Source organism: Dendropsophus ebraccatus, chromosome 9, assembly GCF_027789765.1.
Source record: "Dendropsophus ebraccatus isolate aDenEbr1 chromosome 9, aDenEbr1.pat, whole genome shotgun sequence".
NCBI lineage: Eukaryota > Metazoa > Chordata > Amphibia > Anura > Hylidae > Dendropsophus > Dendropsophus ebraccatus.
In genome coordinates this window covers 99,467,674-99,491,016 of record NC_091462.1, presented here as the reverse complement: position 1 = coordinate 99,491,016, position 23,343 = coordinate 99,467,674, and the positions used below count along the sequence as shown (strand labels likewise).

Here is a 23,343-nt window from a genome sequence, read left to right as displayed (position 1 = left end):
CTTCCTGAAACCAGTTAAGTTGAAAGAAAAAAAAAATCACTGGAGTACCCCTTTATCCAAATATAAAAAAAAAACCTGGCTACTTTCTTCCAGAAACAGTGCCTTTATTGTCCTCAGTTTAGGTAAAGTTTTGCAGCTCAGTTCCATTGAATTGAATGGAGCTGAATTGGGGTGTTTCTGTTTTTGCATGAAAGTAGCCATGCTTTTTCTAGTCCTGGATAACCCCTTTAAGACAGGTTTTCTAAGCTAGACAATCCCTTTAAGTCCCTGTTATTGTGAAAGGCAATGCTGCGCCAAGGCTGATATACGTAATGTAACACTTCTCCTGAAAACAGTGAAGATTATTTGCTAATTTCCCAATTTAAGCAGGTTTTCTCATTCCCTGCCGTACAAAGCCGTAATATCACTAGAAGGGTGTGATGGAATACATCAGCGCCTGTGATAACGTATGTGTGATACCCTTACAAAACAACCCTGCCGTAGAGGACGTTCCCTTGAAGTGCTGTTAGCCGATGATGAGTGTTTTCTGTTGCTGTTACAATGTCTATACTGTGCCGATAGAACAGATAAGTGAAATCATCCGACGCGTGATGTCTGGCGTTCGTACATTTTAGACGGCCAAAGAGGGACACTTGTGGTTCATTCTAGGAAAATGTTACAGACATTTCTTTTTCATTCAAGGGTGCTTACACATTCAGGATCTGCTGCAGATTGATGCATTTACTTACATTGATATCTGCAAATCTGCAGCAGATCCTATATGTGTGACTGCATCCTTAGGTCGCATTCACACATCAGTAACCTTGTCTGTAATTGCGGACCCAAAACAGGATTACAGATGTGTTTCAGTTCCTGTTGGCATTTGCAGGGACCCACTGTCATATAGGTGACACAGACGCACAATGGCTTCATTGTTTTGTTGCAGCATGGATCATGTCCCCAAATGGATCAGAAACACCTACGGATGTGTGTATGGGGCCATAGAACTCAATGAGTCTGCATGTGTGACAGCGACCATAATGTCACATGATTCATCTAAATATAACAACTTTTAGGATCCAAATTGCACCATATGATGGAATAATATGCAGATTTGGGTCTATTAAACATTAAGAAACCAGACACTTTCTAGAGCAACATAAAAAGTTAATTAATGCAAATGTTATTCCTAGGTCAAAAAGAGGGACATGTAAGGGGCAAAGAGGGACAGAGAGACATGGGTCAAAAGTAGGGACTGTCCCACCAAAAGAGGGACACAAGGAACATGAACTTACCTCTCCCCATGCCTGCGGCAAGAACGGCCTCGGGACCCCTGCCGGAAGGCATTTATTTTACCCCGAGTTGATGATGTCACAACTCGAGGGGAAAATGCCTGTCCCGGCTGATGGACTGGCAATTTAGCCAATCAGTGACTAGAGAGGCATCCCACCTCAGTCACTGACTGGCTGAACGGCCAGTCAGTCAGCCAGGTCGATACGTGTGCATCGCCGGAGATCACAGAGCCTGGCAGGGGTCCTGAAGCAGCAATCCGGGGCTGAAGAGGCATGGGGAAAGGTGAGTTAAAGGGGTAATCCAGCACTACAAAAACATGACCACTTTCTTCCAGAGACAGCCCCACTCTTGTCTCCAGTTTGGGCGGGGTTTTTCTTCTCAGTTCCATTGAAGTGAATGGAGCTTAATTGCAAACCGCACCTGAACTGGAGACAAGTGTGGTGCTGTCTCTGAAAGAAAGTGGCCATGTTTTTGTAGCACTGGATAACCCCTTTAATACTCTTTGTTACTTTCCCCCTTGCTCCTTCTTTTAAAAAAAAGAAAAAATCCCTCGGAGGCCGGACTTCTCCTTATTTCACAGGGAGGGGGAGGCTGAGCTTTGAGCTTCATCTATTGTCTTCTCTATCTACTGGTGTCCTCTTTTACAATAATTTTGTATAGATCACTTTTCAGCAGCCTCCTCCATTTTATTACAAACAGACCAGGAAGTCATGGTGTTTTGGTACAGGTACACCTACAGGCCTTCATTTTTGTGTCTACCTTTTTGAATCACCCCTGTAACTTTTTGTAGGTATTCCACCATACACCTTTGACATGTGACAGAAAAGGAGATGGGTCTATACTAGTCACAGCTGGATATGATCTGACTGCTGCCAGTATTCTTACCTTCCATCTCATGGCAGCACAGGGACTATCCAGCCATTGCTCTGAACTGGTTGCTATGCACACTCTGCCTAACAACCAGTCTTTTTAGTGGGGTTATCACATAACAAGTCCTTAGCAACCAGTCACAGGTTATTCACATCTTCAGCCTAAAGACAGAATTGTCAGTAAATGGGGGGCAGAGAAGAGGTAATGGGGCCTGGCGGGAGTATTACCTATGTCAGGGGTAGGGAACCTTGGCTCTCCAGCTATTGTAAAACTACAACTCCCATCATGCCTGGACAGCTGTCCAGGCATCATGGGAGTTGTAGTTCTAAACAAGAAGGAACGTCCTAGACGGTTAATAATTGGTATTATTATCTTGTATTTCTAGGCCTGGCTGACAGAGATACATGAATATGCACAAAAAGACGTGGTCATCATGCTTCTCGGGAATAAGGTGGGAAGAAAATCTGCCTGTGTTTGTGTTTCCTCCATTATACTTTTTTTATTTTTTTTTATTTATTAGGATTTTTTTTATTGGTCGGAGCTCTGTTTTTCTAACACAGAGCTCCAAATCCTCTGCCCTACATAGATGCATGATAAAAATTATTACACTGCCAGGGGGAACATACTCCATGTGCTTTTATTACTATAGTCAGAGAAATGTAGGCAGCTCCTTATGTGTTTCCATGGTAACAGACTACAAAAATTACCTTGTGTAGTCTGATTCTGCATTCATATATTACTACACATACTCTTCGCCATCTTGAGTGCAGGTTGTTCCCCCGAGTACAGGATCAGACTACACAAGGCTTTTTTGTAGTCTGTAACCATGGCGACTGCATACACTAAACGACATGTGCTTTTTAATTGAAATAGTTTGCAAATCTACTTAATTTTAGATGAATCAGAGCTAGAAAGTGACTATAGCTAAAGAATGAGTGGTTTCACTTTAATGGCACCCCTCCCTGTTGTGCCCAGGTTTGCCCGGTTGTTGCCGTAAATGACTTTAGTTCCTGTTAAATATTCATGATTTACTTGAAAGCTGGCAATGCATAAAACATGTGTTCACACCTCATAGGAGCTCGGGTGTAATTCTGACTTGTAAACTAAAATTCTGGTTCAGAGAACAATTCCAATCTCGCAGTGTAAAATGGACGGCAGGTGGGTTCAGCGGGGGGGCAGCCTGTCCTCTAGTGACCCTAAATGTTTTTTTTACAGGTGGACTCCACTCATGAGCGTGTGGTCAAGATCGAAGACGGAGAGCGGCTGGCAAAGGTGAAATCTGGACATGCAACAACATTTCTGGGTTATAAATATGTAATTGAGGAGGCTAAGTGGCATCCAAAATGGCCGCCATTGTGGCTTATGCACGGTCACTATTTCGAAACCAGGAAGAAGCAGCCAGATTCAAAGACTCAATGGACTTGTAGGGGTGAGATTAGGAGTAGTAGTTGTTTAATATGTGCCGACAGGTATTGAAATTGTATGACTAAACAGATTATCATAATAACTCAACAGAGGAGGGTGACAATATAGCCGGCCATACATAAAAGACAGCTGTCAGCCTAACAGCTAATAGCTATCTCTCTGGTGCCCACATACACGTTCAGCTCGGCTGAGCATGCATCTGTTCTGAATTGGGAAAGGGAAGAAAGCCGCTGCCAGATGCTTCTTTTCCCCTGGAGAGAAAAAGGATCAGGCAGTTGAACTCCCAACATGTCCGACCCTTCTCTTCTCCGATATCTGCAGTCAGGGGAGACTCAGTGGCCCACCATATACATAGACCACAGGTGCCAAACTTGTCACTTTCCAGCTGTTGCAAAACTATAAACTTCAAAGCTTCGGCTGTCCAAGCACAATGGGAATTGTGGTTTTGACACCTGTGCATAAGATGTTTGGGCAATCCTGATGGGATTTAAGGCCGATATGCTGCTTGTATTAGACGTGTCATTTTCAGGGGCAGCAAATGGGGCAGATTTATACATCGGAAACTGTGTTTGTTGCATATAGCAACCAATCACCGCTCAGCTTTCATTTTGCAAGAGCACTATAGGAAATGAGAGCTGCGCTGTGATTGGTTACTATGGGCAGTAAAGACAGTCTTCTTACATCTTCCTAGGGCTGGGCGGTATACCGCAAAAATACCGATACTGTCACTGGCGTCGGTTAACCGACCTCAACTTAGCCAGGACGGTATCTGCGGTATTTTTGTATTTTTTTCTGCTGCTCCTCCACCACTGACATGCCAGCGTCTCTGCACACAGGGACGCCGGCATCAGAGCGGGAGGTGGAGGAGCAGCAGCAGGGCCCAGGTGACAATGCCGTCCGACCCGCCCGTCCGAGCACCCTCACCCGTCCAGTCCCCGTCCTGCCGCACCTGTCCATCCATGCGGCCACCCGTCAAGTCCGGTCCCATCCGGCGTCCCTGCACACACAGCACATTGACATTGCCCTCCCCGGCACCAGTCCCGTCCGAGCCCCCCCCCCCTGACCTGTGTATACCCTGTAGAGGGTGTATACCTGTATATACACATGTCCAGGTCTCTGCTGAGACCCCCTAATAATGACAAATAATAATAATGATAATAGACTAACCATGGGTTGCTGCTCAGTGAGTTCTTTTTAACTTTGCAAAAGTTTGCAAAAAGGGGTGTGTCATAATTATCGTTCAATTATCGTTACCGCGGCTACATGTGCGATAAACCGCGATATTGATTTAGGCCAATATCGCCCAGCCCTACATCTTCCCCAATCTGTGTTAGGCCCATTCACACTACCGGACTCCGTGTTGCACTAACCATCCTGTCAAATCAATGGAATTCAATGCGCCTTATAAATCAAGGAGGCCCATTTGGCTCAGGCCACCATGGTTCCCTATACAGTGGTGAGGGGCAGTTTTGTGAATAAGGTGCAGCACTGTGTACAGTCATAATCATTACTTAATGTAAAGCTATCATACCTATCATTACTGTATGATGTGACTGGTCTGATCTGTGTCCTGCAGGAATATGGGGTGCCATTCATGGAGACAAGTGCCAAGAGCGGACTCAATGTGGAACTGGCATTTACAGCTATTGCAAAGTAAGTGGGATTCTGCAGACCAGCCTAGGCCTATACGCCCTGTTACGGTAAATGCACACACAATGGAATTGTTATGGAGTTTACCTGTAGATTTGTGCATGGTAAATTCAAAGTGGATTATAGCACCAGCTTTTAAAAGGGAACTCCAGCTATGCCACAAAAAAATAAAATGCACAAAAAGCATATAGGTGCACTCACTGACTGTCTGATACTTTTTTTTGCTCCTAGCCCCAGATTCAAACTTTTATAAATGATCACAGTTTTACATCATGGCATATGGCCAGGAAACTACAAGTAGATCATGCATTGCACCTTAGGACCAACTACCGGGTACCCACCCCTGGCTTGTAGTATCTGCCAACCACTGGCTCCATGTTCTTCTACAGTAAACCCAGTATCCATCCAAGTATAATAGGAGCAGCTCTTGGGTGAATGAGGTGTCTGTATTGGGTGTCTGTGACGGGTGTCTGTGACATGCACTGTGTGGGAGCAATAAACCAGTTTGTTTGACTTCATCTGGAGTGCCGCAGTGTTTTACCTCTACTAATTATTCTAGATTGATACTAATAGATTACAGAAAGAGAGATGAAACAACAGCATCTCCTTTCCCCTACGCTACTCCCGCCCTTGGCCAGGTGATCACTGTGTGATGTCAGTGGTGGATGGGGTTACAAGTAAGGTGTTACAGCTTGCCTGGCAAAAGAAGAAACAGATCATGTGACCTCTGTCTCAGCAGGGAGGGGGAGGACAGAGGAGTGGAGACAGAGTAGATTAGGAAGTGAGGATTTTCAGCAGCATCAGGGTGTAAGTCAGGATGTGCTGCAGACAAACGGACCAATTCATGTAATAGAAACCTATTACACACAAGCTTAGCCTTAGATTATAGTTGGGGGCTGAACAGGGTTAACTCTTTCTTATGCGGAGTTCCCCTTTAACAAAGCTCATTTACATGCTGCATGACAATCTCTTTTCTCATTGGGGAAGTCATAATCCACAAACAGATTTTAAGGCAGATTTACAGCACTTTCCCCATCCCTGGTGCACTATATTTCACTCCCTGCCTTTGGAGAGGAAAACCCTCCATAGAGTACAATATAAAAAATATATATATATAATTTTTTTTCTATAGATTTGTTGAAAGGATCCTGTCCCTGTGCAAGTAGTACATGTACCAGGTCTGCCATTTGTGGTCTTCAGAAATCTGTAGACCAATACCAAGCTTACATTTTCCTCCTATGTCTTCAGGGAACTAAAGCACCGGTCCATGAAGCTTCCCAACGAGCCGAAGTTTAAACTCCACGACTACGTCAAGAAGGAAGTAAAGGGTTCGGGTTGCTGTAAATCCTGATTCCTCCCACCAATTGGGGGTACGATCCTCCTACTGGTGATCTGTACAAAGACTGAGGAGAACATTCATCGTCTCCACGGGGGGTGCCCCGGAGCGCCCGCAGTGCAGCCCCCCCCCATCACTGTGGACGAGCATTCTCTGTCTGTGCATGTCTGTGTTTTATCTGTGAGGATAGCAAAACTGATGTGTTATACTAAAGGGACACCTAAATCTCCAGTCCTGAGCCCTGCAGTGCACAGCTGATGTCTATACCCCCAATGTAGGGGGCGCTGTGTACCCAGGAGCATCCCAATTCTGTTACCATCCCCATCTATGAGCATGCATCAGTGTATATGACACAGTGTAATGTACATACTGACTATCTGAGGTGTCTGCAAGGAATTGAGGAACTCACGATGAATGTAACATATGGGGAGTCTGCCTCACACAATGCACTGACTTGATAATCAGGGATCGGTTGCTCATGCTTGCTGAGAATCCTCCGCGGTAAGTCAGCTCCAAGCACATCTCGTCCACACAAGGTTTAGCTGTCCTTTTGATCTGTACATTTGCAGCTTTAATATCTGGAAAAAGCTGAGCAGCTTCAAGCATTTTATACTTTGGTATTTCCCAGAGGTCCTGTGTGAGTCCACCATGCTTCAGTGAAATACCTGCTACCCATACAGTCCCAGCAGCCATGCTCCTCCACTATCTGCATGGCAGTCAGTGCAGATGTTAGCCATTTGGTAAGGGGACACATTATCACAGGGGGAGGGATATTGGTCCAAGCCTGAGATTGCCGCGATGGAACTGGTGGCTATGGGTAACGCCTAAGTGCACACCAATGAGAAGTGGCTGTAGGGTGTCCATATCTATACATTCACAATGGATACCCATACCATCTGGATGGCAGGACTTCTATATTAACCTAAAGACCTCTCCATGGCTCGTGAATGTGTCTGCACTCCATAGGTCCCCCCACCCCTTGTAGTGCTACCATTTTTGACTATAGTTCAATGTTCACTGTATAATTTTGTAAGATTTAAGACAATAAAGAGTCGGGCTTAAAGAGAAAAAGTTTATTCCAGCGAATAAATCCTGAATACTATAATGGGCAGACACCATGATTAATGGGTTCATGGGAGAAACTTTTATTCCGGCTCCTTCTGCGAAGAGAAAGTAAAGAGCGATCAATACCAGGTTGTGATGCTAAAGCGGTGATGAGATCTTCAGGATGCTCGATAGATACAATTATAGGAGCCTCAGATATTGGGATCCGCACAGAGTGCTCAGAAGAGGTGTCAGAAAGGTAGAAGTTTGGGTTTATCATCACCAGCTCCAACGATATGAGACACACGGGATATAAAGCTGCACAGATCAATGGGCTGTTACCTGCAATAATGTCTGTCCTGGTCTGCAGCAATCCAAGTACCTGTACGAGAAGAGGAAACCTGTTATAAAGAGGTATCTCCGTAATTGCGTATTGCAAGTCAAGTCATAATCATGATCTATGAGAGTTTGACCCATGTGGTTCATCATGCTGAGACTAAACAGCTGAAGAGCCATAGCCTGAACAATACTGCTATACCACCAAACACATCTAACACACTCAGACCCATTAGCTTAAAGGAGAAGTCCAGTGATTTCTAAAAGTCCTCGGCTTGCAGGAGGAGGGGGCAATTTAATTACAGGGAGCTTACCTCTCCCCATGCCTGTGTTAAGAGCAGCTTTGCGACCCCCCCACTGGGCTCCAGGGTGTCCCCATCATGACCAAGCTGATGGACTGGCCGCTCAGCCAGTCAGTGACTGGGGTGGGATGCTTGGCTGAGCGGCCAGTCCCATCAGGCAGAACAAGCATGCAGAGCCTCCCCCCCCCCCCTTCAAAGTCATAATATTACCACAACTCGGGGAAAGTTACTTCCTGTGGGGGTCCCGCTGCTGCTCCCACCACTCACCACAAGGAGAGGTAAGTTCCCACTTGTAATGAATTTCCCCCATGACAGATTTTCTAATCGTTGGACTTCTAACTGTCTTATGCCGCTGCCACTCCTGCAGTGGTAGGCCTGCAGCCATCACATTGCAGCCAGTACCTGGATGTCCAGGCACAATCAGAGTCTGCAGTTCTAGTGGCTAACAGGATTACTGGACGTCATGCAACTCCAAGTACCGGCTGCAATAATTAAAGCGTAACTCATGTTTTTTTTTTATTGCAGAAATCAGTAGTATAAGCGACTTTAAGAAACTCTGTAATAGGTTTCATCAGCCAAAAAAAAGCCTCGAAACCAAAAAAAAGCCTCCTTCTGTCCTCAAGAAGCAATCTCCCAGCCTCCCCCCCTGACTTCTTATCTGTGCATTATCAGGCAAACACGTCTTCATTACAGAGAAGCCAGTGAAGACGGGCTCTGCTCTCTCCATTGTAAGCCTATGAAGGGGGGAGGGGCCGAGGGAGATGAGGGAGCAGGAAGAGGTGACATGAAGGTCAGCTGTTTGTAGACTCTCTGGGCACCTAAAACGCTAAATTCAGGTGTCAGAAAGGTCAGTGCTTATCTATGAACTTACTGAGAGAAGATTGCAGGGTGTTGTGCTGTGCAGGACTGCTCCGTGCTCAGTCACTCCTAACAGCCCCTCCCCTCTCCATAGCCACATAATGGACAGAGAAATCCTGCTTCATCTGATGTGAGGGGGGAGGCTGGGAGATTGCTTTTTCACTACAGAAGGAAACTTTGTACAGAGTTTACATAAAACCTATTACAGAGTTTACATAAAACCTATTACAGAGTTTACATAAAACCTATTACAGAGTTTACATAAAACCTATTACAGAGTTTACATAAAACCTATTACAGAGTTTAAAATCGCTTGAACTGTTGATATTTAAGGTTTTCAGAAAAATGACCCTGAAATGACAGTTACTCTTTAAAGTGACACTGTCACCCCCTTTTGTGCGTTCTGACATCTCTACACAGGTGTAATAAGGTAAATTTAGCGTTTTTCATACCTTATTTTATATCATACGTCATGGTGCTTGTTCAACTAAAGTTATCTTTTATGAACTGCAGATTATGTTAAGTGGGCGGGGCCTAGTGGCATTAGCACCACTTAGCCCTGCCCCCTTGGTGGGCCGACCTAGAGGGGGTGGGGCCTAGATCTTTAGGCCAGCCTGTTCCAATGGCTTAGTCTGCATTTGATAAAAGATTATGACGTATGATAGAAAATAAGGTATTAAAAAATGCTAAATTTACCCTTTAAACCTGTGTAGAGGTGTCAGAATGCACAAAGGGGGGTGACAGTGTCACTTTAAAGGCGCTATCCAGTCTTAAACTTGTGGCCCTCCAGCTATCGAAAAACTACAATTCCCATCATGCCTAGAGAGCTAAAGCCAAAGTTTTATATGTCCAGGCATGATGGTAATTGTAGTTCTGCAACAGCTGGAGGGCCATGGTTTGACACTTGTGGTGTATGGAAACGTTTGCTGAGATTTGTTGGGTTGATAAAGATGTCTGTAGACTGGAGACACTACCGACCACTTAAGGGGTATTCCAGCCAGGACCCTTGTTTGGTAATGCCCAGGGAGGGGGTGGGTGGAAAAAACATCAACTCACCTCTGACTCCTGCACTGGAGCTGGCATTCTAACACTGTTCCCTGATGTGCAGCGGCTTCCTGGTCGTTGGCTGAGGGGGCCTGCTACATCCATATTCATTGCTTAGGACACCATTACAGCTGCTGAATGGCTGAGGCTGCCTGCCAAGTCACATCTCAAGACTAGGAAGACAGTGTAGGAGTCAGGGAAGTGAGTGGATGCTTTTTTTCACCCACCGCCCCACTGGGAATTACCATTAAAAAGTGGGTCCTGGCCAGAATAAATCTTATGTTATTGTCAGAGATTGAATAAAGTCATTTTTGGAGAACGAGCACCATTCTTATTCAGTGGAAGCATTTGGTACTGCGGCGGCCATATTGAAGGGCAGGTGATTACTGGGCAAGAACCAGACCCTTTAACTGCACACAGCGCCGTTATTAGGGTGGTTATACAAGGCCTGGCATCAATCCTGATTCATAGGGAACATACTATATAGCAGGGATCGGGAACAGTCGCCCCTCCACCTCCAGCCAAAGCGAAGCTGTCCAGGCATGATGGCAATTGTAGTTTTGCAACAGTTGGAGTTCTGATTGTTCCCCATCCCTGCTATACAGTGATCTGGCAGGCATCCGATAACATGCTGAATACACAGACCTCCTCCTGGCTGCAGTTTGTCACATCTGCAGACACCATTCAGAAGAGATATTATAGTTCTTAAGAGCCTCAGATATTGCAGATCAGCACAGAGGTGCTCAGATGAGGTGTCAGAAAGTTTATAAGTTTATCATCACTGGCTCAAGATTACAGTAATAAAGTTACCCCCAATTTATAGGTTATATGGCAGCGCAATTCCCCTAAAGTGATTGGGGCTGAGCTGCAATACCACACACAACCTGTAGACTAGTGTGGCACTGTTTCCTTAATTCTAGTCACTCAAGATTATTCCTTCATTACCTTTATAATGTTTGCTCTAAGCTTCCAGCGCCATCTCTGCCACCTGCAAGACAAAAGCAGACCGTCAGCAACCAACAGTCTGACCTGGGGTACAAGGCAGGGGGAACACTCCCAAGCGTCACCCCCCAGGCAGAGAAGCCACACAGTCATTTATAGGCTCAGCCCTAGCATCGAAGAACATAGGTGTCAAACTGCGGCCCTCCAGCTGTAGCAAAACTATAATTACCATCATGCCTGAACAGTCAAAGCTGATGGTGCGTTTACACTGAACGATGTCAAATTTAAGGGATAATCTGCTCGTGTAAACACAGCGAACGATAAATCGTTCAACGTGATCTTTCAATATGTTCTCAAATCATCCTTGGTCGTTCACTAAAAATTCGCAGATCGCTTTGTGTAAACAGTCTTTCACCGATTCACCCTGTGTGCGAGATGGGCTTAAGCGATCTTAAAAATGATCGCAATAACGCTGATCGTTATATAAAAAAACACTGTTACTTCAAAATCGTTAAATCGTTCGATTGGGTAAATTATCGCTGTGTAAACAGACCATAAGGGTCCTATTATACGGAGCGATTAACGACTAATGATAAACGACCACAAACGAGATTGTTTATCATTAACCATATTACACAGAACAATAGTCGTTAGTTGCGATTGTTACTATAATTGTTTATTCCTTCTGATCCCAGCAAAACAATGAACAATGTGCAATTACACTGAACGATTAGTGAACAAATGCAGAACGTGGGCGAACGAATGTGGAATTACAGCGAACCATTAACGATTATTTTAGGTTCAGATCTAAATCAACGACACAAAGATTTTTCGATTGTTGCCTGCAATTATACAGAACAATCGTTTAAATTCAAACTAACGATTTTTCACACAATAATCGTCCCGTGTAATAGGGCCCTAAAGCTTTGGCTGCCCAGGCATGATGATAACTGTAGTTTCGTAACAGCTGAAGGTCCTGAGTTTAACACTCTTGTTGGAGACCATTCCAGGGTCAGGAAGGAAAATTCCTACCTAAACACTACAATATGGTGGCGGCTAGTATGAGAGGAGTTTGCAATGAATGCAGAGTATAAAACTCTAGCAAGTCCTATGTACACACCCCGATAAGACAATGGGCGCAGCACCCCCTCCCGCCGCCACACTATAGGCAGGTATAGCCTTTACCTGCTTATCTCAGCTTTCACTAGCGGCCATATCTCCTCAGTACACAGACTTATCTTCAGGGATTATAGGTCCCTGCTACTGTCTACAACTGGTCACACCACAGCATCATTGTCAGGTTAGGTACTCAACATGGCTGGGCACTTTAGCAAGATATAAGATTCCAGCTTCCCAGACTTAACCACCCCCACACCCTGTTGACTGGGAACTACCAATCTTGTGATTAACACCTTGTGTAATAGGCCCTTAAAGGGCTTGTCCAGTTTTTCTTTGTTCTAGATAAATAATCTATTAAAGGGATATTACAATATAATAGAACATTTTGCTGGTTGCGGCATGAAACCCCTGCAGCTCTTATTCTAGTGGCTTCCAGACCCCCCACTGCCCAGCTGCTATGTGAGCCCACTCAGTCACTGGCCAAGAAGGCAGACACCATCCACTATAATATATAGGTATATGTAGTACATAGAGTTATTATAGTGCAATATCCCTTTAAAGAGGTTGCATCTTCCTGAGGTGCTCACAGGATATACCACAAGAGTCTGAAGAGGGGGGACCTGCACGCAACTCAAGTGTCCCCAGCTGATGTATATGGTCAGGAAGCAGAGACACCAGCCAGCACTCATAGGGGATGTAATCATCTACATGCATTCCTCCCAAGTGTCCCTCTTTTAGAGGGACAGTCCCTACTTTTGACCAGTGTCCCTCACATGATCCTCTTTTTTACCTACAGTAGGTATTACATTTGTATTAAACTTTCTATGTAGCTCTAGAAAGTGTCTGTTTTCTCACTGTATAATAGACCCAAACCTGTACATTATTCTATACTGTGGTGCAAGTTGGATCCTAAACCTTTGTTATATCCAGATAAATCATGTGACATTATGGCCCTTTTTACACATCTGTAGATGTCACAGATCCCTTTTGGGGACAAATGTGCCACAATAAAAAAACAAACAAAAAAAAAAACCCCACAAAAAACGATTAAGTCATGGTGCGTTCGTGTCACCTGACATTGTGTCCCTGCACATGACAGTTAGGCTGGGTTCACACTGCGTTTTTACAATCAGTTTTTTGCAGTGTGAAGCCAGCCTTCCTGACACACGTTTGTAATCTTGTCCACAGTTGTAGGTCCCCAATTACATACAGGGTTACTAATGTGTGAATGGGACCTAAGGATGCATCCACACATACAGGATCTGCTGCTGATATCAATGTAACTAAATGTATGCATTGATCCGCAGACGTTCCTGTATGTGACTGTATCCTTGAATTAAAAAGTATATAGAAATGTTAGTTAAATTTTTCCCCAAACTAAACCACGAGTGTCCCTCTTTGGCCGTCCAAAGTCGGGAGGTACGTACATGGTACTCACCATCATCCTCAGCAAGGCATGGCGGCGGCACAGGCTTCCAGGGACTGATAGAACACTCCTCATCAGGTAATTCAGCTAACCTGTAAGAACACGGCCAGAATTAGCAGATTCCCCAGCCCCCCAGTCTATATACAGTTACCACCACAGAACTGCCTCAGCCCAGAGAGTAGAATCAAGAAACTGCTGTACAGATTCATATGAGGTGTCAGAATTGAGGGAACATCACTGGCAGCGACACAAGGAGAGACCAGCAAGGCTATGAACACTTACCTACTCATGGAGGGTCCCGACCACCTAGTGACCCCTCCACCTTAGCGTCATACATGATTTACTACCTGCAAAGTAAGCAAAGAACAGGTTCAAACTACTAGAAGAGTCAATGTTGCATGAGGGTTCAATAACATATAGACAAGGAATCAGGAGCAATACTTAAAGTTAAAGGAACTGATCTCAGCAGAACAAAGTGGTCAGAGGGTGCAGCCATGGCACATACAATAGTCTTTACCACCTATCCCATCCATATGGGGCACTATATACTAATAATTTTATTCTATCAATGCAAAATGTTTCAATTAAGCGTGTGAGCCCACCAGATGTGCTTAAAGGGATATACCCACTACTTAGCTTACAGCTGCAAAATTAGTCAAAACTTTACATGCAACTTTAATAAAACGCGAATAAATAAAAAAAAATTTTTTTAAAGCCCCCATTAAAATAATAGCTCACCAGCACTGACCACCCCTGCAGCATCAGCACGGAAAGGCCTATGACCACGCGGCACCCAAATTATATAGACACCAATGTCTGCACGCCGATTGGTTCGGATGAGCACGTGGTAATAATCCAGCCAATGACAAGCAGTTCTTATTTCTCGCTGCCGCTTTTGTGTAATTTTGGCAGGGATGGAGGCTTTGTCCCGCCCCTGTACTGACGTATGGATCAGCTGACGGAATATTGACATTTCATTGGTTAGTGTCAAGGGGGCGCGATCGCTGTCGGGAATTGTAGTTTACTTCCTGAGATCTTTTGTCAGATGTATCGCCTTGCAGGACTACGACTCCCAGAATGCCGGTGGCGGAATGGGAATTCCCGGAATGTGTGTGAGGGGGAGGGACTGCTGTGCTGTTAGTGGAAGCCGGAAAACATGTCTACGGATTGGTGAGTTTGTAATGGAGGAGAAGGTGAGGGGTGATGCGAGGCCCGGGAGGCTGAGGGGGCAGCGCAGTGTGTGTGCTGAGGAGGGAGGGGGCGCTGTTATAGAGGAATGTGCTGTCTGTCAGGACTGAGGGGGCTGTGTGCACTGACACCGTCACTGGGCTCTGTGTATCGCGATTGTCATAGAGAACGGTGAGAGGAGGCTGCAGGGAAGGTGACAGGACGAGGAGCGCTGTGCGACAGGACGGGGAGCTGTGTGACAGGACGAGGAGCGCTGTGCGACATGAGGGAGCTGTGTGACAGGACGGGGAGCGCTGTGCGACATGAGGGAGCTGTGTGACAGGACGAGGAGCGCTGTGCGACATGAGGGAGCTGTGTGACAGGACGGGGAGAGGTGTGTGACATGAGGGAGCTGTGTGACAGGACGAGGAGCGCTGTGCGACATGAGGGAGCTGTGTGACAGGACGAGGAGCGCTGTGCGACATGAGGGAGCTGTGTGACAGGACGGGGAGAGGTGTGTGACATGAGGGAGCTGTGTGACAGGACGAGGAGCGCTGTGCGACATGAGGGAGCTGTGTGACAGGACGAGGAGCGCTGTGCGACATGAGGGAGCTGTGTGACAGGACGAGGAGCGCTGTGCGACATGAGGGAGCTGTATGACAGGACGGGGAGCTGTGTGACAGGACGAGGAGCGGTGTGTGACAGGACTAGGAGCGATGTGCGACATGAGGGAGCTGTGTGACAGGACGGGGAGCAGTGTGCGACATGAGGGAGCTGTGTGACAGGACGGGGAGCTGTGTGACAGGACGGGGAGCTGTGTGACAGGACGAGGAGCGGTGTGCGACATGAGGGAGCTGTGTGACAGGACGAGGAGCGCTGTGCGACATGTGGGAGCTGTGTGACAGGACGGGGAGCTGTGTGACAGGACGAGGAGCGGTGTGTGACAGGACTAGGAGCGATGTGCGACATGAGGGAGCTGTGTGACAGGACGAGGAGCGCTGTGCGACATGAGGGAGCTGTGTGACAGGACGGGGAGCTGTGTGACAGGACGAGGAGCTGTGTGTGACAGGACTAGGAGCGATGTGCGACATGAGGGAGCTGTGTGACAGGACTAGGAGCACTGTGCAACATGAGGGAGCTGTGTGACAGGACGGGGAGCAGTGTGCGACAGGACGGGGAGCTGTGTGACAGGACGAGGAGCGCTGTGCGACAGGACGGGGAGCTGTGTGACAGGACGAGGAGCGCTGTGCGACATGAGGGAGCTGTGTGACAGGACGAGGAGCGCTGTGCGACATGAGGGAGCTGTGTGACAGGACGGGGAGAGGTGTGTGACATGAGGGAGCTGTGTGACAGGACGAGGAGCGGTGTGCGACATGAGGGAGCTGTGTGACAGGACGAGGAGCGCTGTGCGACATGAGGGAGCTGTGTGACAGGACGGGGAGCTGTGTGACAGGACGAGGAGCGGTGTGTGACAGGACCAGGAGCGATGTGCGACATGAGGGAGCTGTGTGACAGGACGGGGAGCAGTGTGCGACATGAGGGAGCTGTGTGACAGGACGGGGAGCTGTGTGACAGGACGAGGAGCGGTGTGCGACATGAGGGAGCTGTGTGACAGGACGAGGAGCGCTGTGCGACATGAGGGAGCTGTGTGACAGGACGGGGAGAGGTGTGTGACATGAGGGAGCTGTGTGACAGGACGAGGAGCGGTGTGCGACATGAGGGAGCTGTGTGACAGGACGAGGAGCGCTGTGCGACATGAGGGAGCTGTGTGACAGGACGAGGAGCGGTGTGTGACAGGACTAGGAGCGATGTGCGACATGAGGGAGCTGTGTGACAGGACTAGGAGCACTGTGCAACATGAGGGAGCTGTGTGACAGGACGGGGAGCTGTGTGACAGGACGGGGAGCAGTGTGTGACATGAGGGAGCTGTGTGACAGGATGGAGAGCAGTGTGTGACATGAGGGAGCTGTGTGACAGGACATGGAGCAGTGTGTGACATGAGGGTGCTGTGTGACAGGACAAGGAGCAGTGTGTGACATGAGGGAGCTGTGCGACAGGACGAGGAGTGGTGTGTGACATGAGGGAGCTGTGTGTGACAGGACGAGGAGTGGTGTGTGACATGAGGGAGCTGTGTGTGACAGGACGAGGAGCGCTGTGTGACAGGACGAGGAGCGCTGTGTGACAGGACGAGGAGCGCTGTGTGACAGGACGAGGAGCGCTGTGTGACAGGACGAGGAGCGCTGTGTGACAGGACGAGGAGCGCTGTGTGACAGGACGAGGAGCGCTGTGTGACAGGACGAGGAGCGCTGTGTGACAGGACGAGGAGCCGTGTGTGAGACATGAGGGAGCGCTGTGCGACAGTACGAGGAGCAGTGTGTGACATGAGGGAGCGCTGTGTGACAGGACGAGGAGCAGTGTGTGACATGAGGGAGCGCTGTGTGACAGGACGAGGAGCGCTGTGCCACATGAGGGAGCGCTGTGAGACAGGACGGGGAGCATGAAGGCCACGCTGTGAGCTGGAGTTGACTGGAGGACTCTCAAATATAAGGGGCAGGTTTAGGTGCTAGGAATATCCTGTGTGTGAACACGCCCCAATGTAACCACAGAACCTGTCAGGGACTTGTAATATCCCAATAATCTCTCCAGCAGACTAAACATTATAACATCTATAATATCCTATAGCAGTGATTTTCAACCAGTGTGCCGCGACACATGGTCGGGTGTGCCGCGGGGAAAGTTCCCCAAACTATGGTGCCCCTGCAGATCGCCCCGCTGCTGCTGTCCGCCTCACCTACTGGCCGCCTGTAGCGCCTGGACGTGCTCCTCCTATCACGTCCGGGCCCTACGGGCGTCCAGTAGGTGAGGCGGACAGCAGCGGCGACCATCTCAGAGCAGGTGAGGAGGAAGGGGGGGAGAGAAACCTGGGGATGGGGGAGAGAAACAGGAGAAAACAATGGGGGAGAGAAACATGGGAATGGGGGAGAGAAGCATGGGGGAGAGAAACCTGGGGATTGGGGAGAGAAGCAGGGGGGAGAGAAGTTTGGTGGAGAGAAGCAGGGGGGAGAGAAGCACAGGAGAAAAGCATGGGGGAGAGAAGCACAGGAGAAAAGCAGGGGGGAGAAGCATGGGGGAGAGAAGCACTGGAGAGAAGTATGGTGGAGAGAAGCATGGGGGAGACAAGCACAGGAGAGAAGCAGGGGGGAGAAGTATGGTGGAGAGAAGCAGGGGGGAGAGAAGCATGGGGGGAGACAAGCACAGGAGAGAAGCAGGGGGGGAGAAGTATGGTGGAGAGAAGCACAGGAGAGAAGCAGGGGGGAGAAGTATGGTGGAGAGAAGCAAAGGAGAGTAGCAGGGGGGAGAGAAGTACAGGAGAGAAGCAGGGGGGAGAGAAGTATGGTGGAGAGAAGCACAGGGGGGAGAAGAAAACAGGCCCAGGTTTCACACTGAGTGAGTATAAATACATTTATAATCTGTATTATTAACTATATGTATAATATGTACTGTTTTAGTGTCATTTTGTGCCATTTTGGTTGGTGGTGTGCCCCGGGATTTTTTAAGTATAAAAAGTGTGCCGCGGCTCAAAAAAGGTTGAAAATCACTGCTCTATATAGATCAGCAAATCAGCCTGAGCTCTATACAGAAGAGCAATGACTGCCCCCCCAGAGATCTGACCTCTACAGATATATATATATATATATATGTGTGTGTGTTCAGTATATCCCAGAGATCTGACCTACACTACCGTTCAATAGTTTGGGGTCACCCAAACAATTTTGTGTTTTCCATGAAAAGTCACACTTCTTCACCACCATACGTTGTGAGATGAATAGAAAATAGAGTCAAGACATTGACAAGGTTAGAAATAATGATTTGTATGTGAAATAACATTGTTCTTCCATCACACTTTGCTTTTGTCAGAGAATCCTCCTTTTGCAGCAATTCCAGCATTGCACACCTTTGGCATTCTAGCTATTAATCTGTTGGGGTAAGCTGGAGAAATTGCCCCCCAGGCTTCTAGAAGCAGCTCCCACAAGTTGGATTGGTTGGATGGGCACTTCTGGCGTACCATACGGTCAAGCTGCTCCCACAACAGCTCAATGGGGTGGTGATCTGGTGACTGCGCTGGCCACTCCATTACCTATGATAGAATACCAGCTGCTGCTTCTGCTGTAAATAGTTCTCGCACAATTTGGAGGTGTGTTTAGGGTCATTGTCCTGTTGTAGGATGAAATTGGCTCCCATCAAGCGCTGTCCACTGGGTATGGCATGGCGTTGCAGAGTGATAGCCTTCCTTATTCAGAATCCCTTTTACCCTGTACAAATCTCCCACCTTACCAGCACCAAAGTAACCCCAGACCATCACATTACCTCCACCATGTATAACAGATGGCGTCAGGCATTCTTCCAGCATCTTTTCATTTGTTCTGCGTCTCACAAATGTTCTTCTTTGTGATCCAAACACCTCAAACTTGGATTCATCCATCCACAACACTTTTTTCCAGTCTTCCTCTGTCCAATGTCTGTGTTCTTTTGCCCATCTTAATCTTTTTCTTTTATTGGCCAGTCTCAGATATGGCTTTTTCTTTGCCACTCTGCCCTGAAGCCCAAAATCCCGCAGCCGCCTCTTCACTGTAGATGTTGACACTGGTGTTTTGCGGGTACTATTTAATGAAGATGCCAGTTGGGGACCTGTGAGGCGTCTGTTTCTCCAACTAGAGACTCTAATGTGCTTATCCTCTTGCTTAGTTGTGCAACGCGGCCTCACACTTCTTTTTCTACTCTGGTTAGAGCCTGTTTGTGCTGTCCTCTGAAGGGAGTAGTACACACCGTTGTAGGAAATCTTCAATTTCTTAGCAATTTCTCGCATGGAATAGCCTTCATTTCTAAGAACAAGAATAGACTGTCGAGTTTCAGATGAAAGTTCTCTTTTTCTGGCCATTTTGAGCGTTTAATTGACCCCACAAATGTGATGCTCCAGAAACACAATCTGCTCACAGGAAGGTCAGTTTTGTAGCTTCTGTAACGAGCTAGACTGTTTTCAGATGTGTGACCATGATTGCACAAGGGTTTTCTAATCATCAATTAGCCTTCTGAGCCAATGAGCAAACACATTCTACCATTAGAACACTGGAGTGATAGTTGCTGGAAATGGGCCTCTATACACCTATGTAGATATTGCACCAAAAACCAGACATTTGCAGCTAGAATAGTCATTTACCACATTAGCAATGTATAGAGTGTATTTGTTTAAAGTTAGGACTAGATTAAAGTTATCTTCATTGAAAAGTACAGTGCTTTTCCTTCAAAAATAAGGACATTTCAAGGTGACCCCAAACTTTTGAACGGTAGTGTGTATGTATTATAAAAGTGATATAATAAGTAGCTGGCCTAATATCCCCTGTAATATAGTACATTATGTAATATACTATATCTAGTAATCAGTATATCCCAGAGAGTCACTTTGCAGGCTGACAGATCTGATTCCTAAAGAGATTTCTTTGTGACTTGTTATTTGTGGGTCAGTTTTCTCCTGCAGCTGTAGGTGGCGCTGTTGTACAGGGAAAGCTCTTATCCTCCTGACTATGTGATTCCATATTCAGTAACAGTATCAGGGATGGGAAACCCGCAGCCTTCCAGCTGTTGCAAAACTACAATTCCCATCATGCCTGGACAGCCAAAGCTTTGTAGGGAATTGTAGTTTTGCTACAGCTGGAGGACTGCAGGTTCCCCCTCCTTGTCTTATGGTTCGTTTACACAGAAAGATTTATCTGACAGATTTTAGAAGCCAAAGCCAGAAATTGATTTGAAAAGAAGAGAAATCTCAATCTTTCCTTCTTGACCCGTCCCTGTTTATAGTCTGTTCCTGGCTTTGGCTTCAAAGATCTGAGAGATAAATCTTTCTGTGTAAACGCACCATTAGACCCTAATGGTGACCACCATCTTCATCCCTATGGGCCATATTGTAGTAATAGCGCCTCTAGTGGCCCTGGCTGCCCTTGTATAATCTGAATATGCAAAACAAGAGTCCATGGAGCCTCAGTTACGAGTCTCAAAACACGGGATAGCCAGATATCTCTAGCCTGTTGCCAACGGGGTGCCTCCAAGATGGGGAGAGCACCACACCACCCTGATAAATAACCCCTTAAGTCCCACTCGGTTGCGAGTATTGGAACATAGACAGGGAAACAACAGGGTGGCCCCTTTTGTCAATGTCTAACTCAAGGTGCGAGTATTGCGATCATGACAAGGGCTTGCAAAGGCAGGCTTCCACCCACAGACAGCCGTTTCGGGGTTTTTGCCCCTCGTCAGTGTGGGGTAGGATTCTGGCTAGTCATGATCATGAGTCATGATCGCAATACTCGCACCTTGAGTTAGACATTGACAAAAGGGGCCACCCTGTTGTTTCCCTGTCTATGTTCCAATACTCGCAACCGAGTGGGACTTAAGGGGTTATTTATCAGGGTGGTGTGGTGCTCTCCCCATCTTGGAGGCACCCCGTTGGCAACAGGCTAGAGATATCTGGCTATCCCGTGTTTTGAGACTCGTAACTGAGGCTCCACGGACTCTTGTTTTGCATATTTAAATTTTTGGGGGCATCAGTGGAGACTCTTGATTGAGTACTTCATTGGAATTTTTTTCGCTGTTCTCCTTGAGTTCAGTGATTACTGTGTTTTGTTCCTTGTATAATCTGATCAGATCTTCAAGGGTGGCCATGAGGACTGATATTAGCTTTGTCATCACAGTCCAGCAAAGATTTAAGGTGTGTTTGCACAGGGAGATTAATCTGACAGATCTTTGAAGCCAAAGCCAGGAACAGACTATGAACAGAGAACAGGTCATAAAGGAAAATCTGTCAGATAAATCTCTGTGTGTAAAAGCACACATCTTCCCTGCTCCCGTTATCATATGCGTGCCTTATGCTGGACGGTGAATCATTGCATATCCTCGCTTACCCACCCGTGCTTCCGTGTTTCATGGAAATGTGTGAATAAGCCCTTAGAGCATGAATGAAGCAGCAGAGCTGGGAAGAAACAGAGGACACTGCAGGAATAGTGATGGTGAATGTGCATTATGTGGCCATGCTTCTATAATCCCCTTCACAATCTATTAGGATCCCTGTTTTTTTTATTGTAGTGCTTGAAAAGCACTATATTGTAATCCGTATTCTTCCGTTTCTTCTTCTTCTTCTTCTTCTTCTTCTTCTTCCAGCCATTTTTCTGCACGTAATACAGCCCGAACCGCTTTCTGCACACACTCCATTCAAACTGCGTTTCGAAGCCCTCGGCGGTGTGTGGTGTGCTATCTATTTTTCGTTTCGATCGGATTTGTTGTTTTTAAGAAATTTACGTTTAAAGACCCCGAATTTCCCATAGAAAATAATGGCCCATTGCAAATAATGGCCACACTCTAACCGCTGACAGCCAATCACAGCACATATGCAAATAGCTGAAATATAGCAGCCAATAGGAACTCTACGGTCTCGTCATGCAATGTATCACACCATCCACAGTCACATGTCCACTATTGGCCAATAGAAGATGTAATATATGGAAGGTCCTTAACGATTTTGTCTCACTGACATGAGTAAGATTGTCATGGTAACCGAGCAATGATCTTTATTATTATAAGTACTCAGATCACTCTTAAAGGGACCCAGGTCGCCCTTAAAGGAACGCAAGTCGCTCTTAAAGGGACCCAAGTCTCTCTTAAAGGGAGGGGAGCCATGTCGCTCTTAAAGGGACCCAAGTCATTCTTAAAGGTACCCAAGTCGCTCTTAAAGTGGTGGGACCCAAGTCGCTCTTAAAGGGACGGGACCAAAGTCTCTCTTAAAAAGTCCTATGTAGCTCTTAAAGGGATCCAAGTCGCTCTTAAAGAAACGGGACCCAAGTTGCTCTTAAACGGACGGGACGCATGTTGCTCTTAAAAGGGACCCATGTTGCTAGGGCGATCTGGGTCCCTTTAAGAGCGGCCCGGGTCCCTTTAAGAGCAAAATAAGTCCCTTCAAGAGCGAAATATGTCCTTTTAAGAGCAAAATTGGTCCCTTTAAGAGTGAAATTGGTGCCTTTAAGAGCGACCTGGGTCCCTTTAACCCCTTAAGGACCGGGCCTGAAATGGCCTTAAGGACCGGAGTAAATTTTATGAATATGACCAGTGTCATATTATTTATTAATGAATAAATGTTTATTCATTAATAACTTCGGGATGCTTTTACCTATCCGGCTGATTCTGAGATTGTTTTCTCGTGACATATTGTACTTTACATTTCTTGTAAATTGGAGTCGATACTTATAACAAATCTTTATGAAATAAAACAAAATAGCGTGAAAAATTGTGAAAAAATGCATTTTTCCAACTTTAAAACTTTTCTGCTTATACAGAAAATGGTTATATCACATAAATTATATATTAAATAGCATTAGCAACATGTCTACTTTATGTTGGCGGCATTTATTAAACGATCTTTCATTTTTTTTAAACAATAGAAAGCGTAAAACATTAGCAGCAAATTTTCAAATTTTCGGTACAATTTCAAAATCAGATATTTTTAGGGA

The 23,343-nt window shown here is 46.5% G+C and overlaps 2 protein-coding genes, 1 long non-coding RNA gene and 2 other non-coding genes across 8 annotated transcripts in view; 2 read left to right on the top strand and 3 right to left on the bottom strand.

Annotated features, from left to right (window-relative positions):
• RAB26 (RAB26, member RAS oncogene family) overlaps nucleotides 1–7,624 on the top strand; it is a 270,507-nt gene extending 262,883 nt beyond the window's left edge. Inside the window, exons 6-9 of the mRNA XM_069984041.1 lie at nucleotides 2,528–2,593; nucleotides 3,358–3,414; nucleotides 5,144–5,220; nucleotides 6,466–7,624. Coding sequence (XP_069840142.1) covers nucleotides 2,528–2,593; nucleotides 3,358–3,414; nucleotides 5,144–5,220; nucleotides 6,466–6,568 — 303 coding nt within the window. The 3' untranslated portion in view covers nucleotides 6,569–7,624. The remainder of the gene's footprint in view (nucleotides 1–2,527; nucleotides 2,594–3,357; nucleotides 3,415–5,143; nucleotides 5,221–6,465) is intronic.
• LOC138801329 (uncharacterized) lies at nucleotides 7,612–14,405 on the bottom strand. The gene is made up of 6 exons (XR_011364602.1): nucleotides 14,363–14,405; nucleotides 13,907–13,971; nucleotides 13,637–13,716; nucleotides 11,083–11,125; nucleotides 7,940–7,979; nucleotides 7,612–7,713 (listed from the first exon to the last, which is right to left on the bottom strand). It is a non-coding gene; the product is annotated as an uncharacterized lncRNA (long non-coding RNA).
• Nucleotides 10,847–10,924, bottom strand: LOC138802276 (small nucleolar RNA SNORD60). The gene has a single exon (XR_011364730.1). It is a non-coding gene; the product is annotated as a small nucleolar RNA SNORD60 (small nucleolar RNA).
• On the bottom strand, nucleotides 13,786–13,867 carry LOC138802277 (small nucleolar RNA SNORD60). Its single transcript, XR_011364731.1, has one exon. It is a non-coding gene; the product is annotated as a small nucleolar RNA SNORD60 (small nucleolar RNA).
• A 322-nt stretch (nucleotides 14,406–14,727) lies between the features above and the next one.
• The window catches only part of TRAF7 (TNF receptor associated factor 7), a 47,914-nt gene continuing 39,298 nt past the window's right edge, over nucleotides 14,728–23,343 (top strand). Inside the window, exon 1 of one of the 4 annotated variants that reach the window (XM_069984025.1) lies at nucleotides 14,728–14,794. The gene's annotated coding sequence lies outside the window, so the exon portion shown is untranslated. The remainder of the gene's footprint in view (nucleotides 14,795–23,343) is intronic. The other 3 variants (XM_069984023.1, XM_069984027.1, XM_069984026.1) reach the window with 3 other exon arrangements.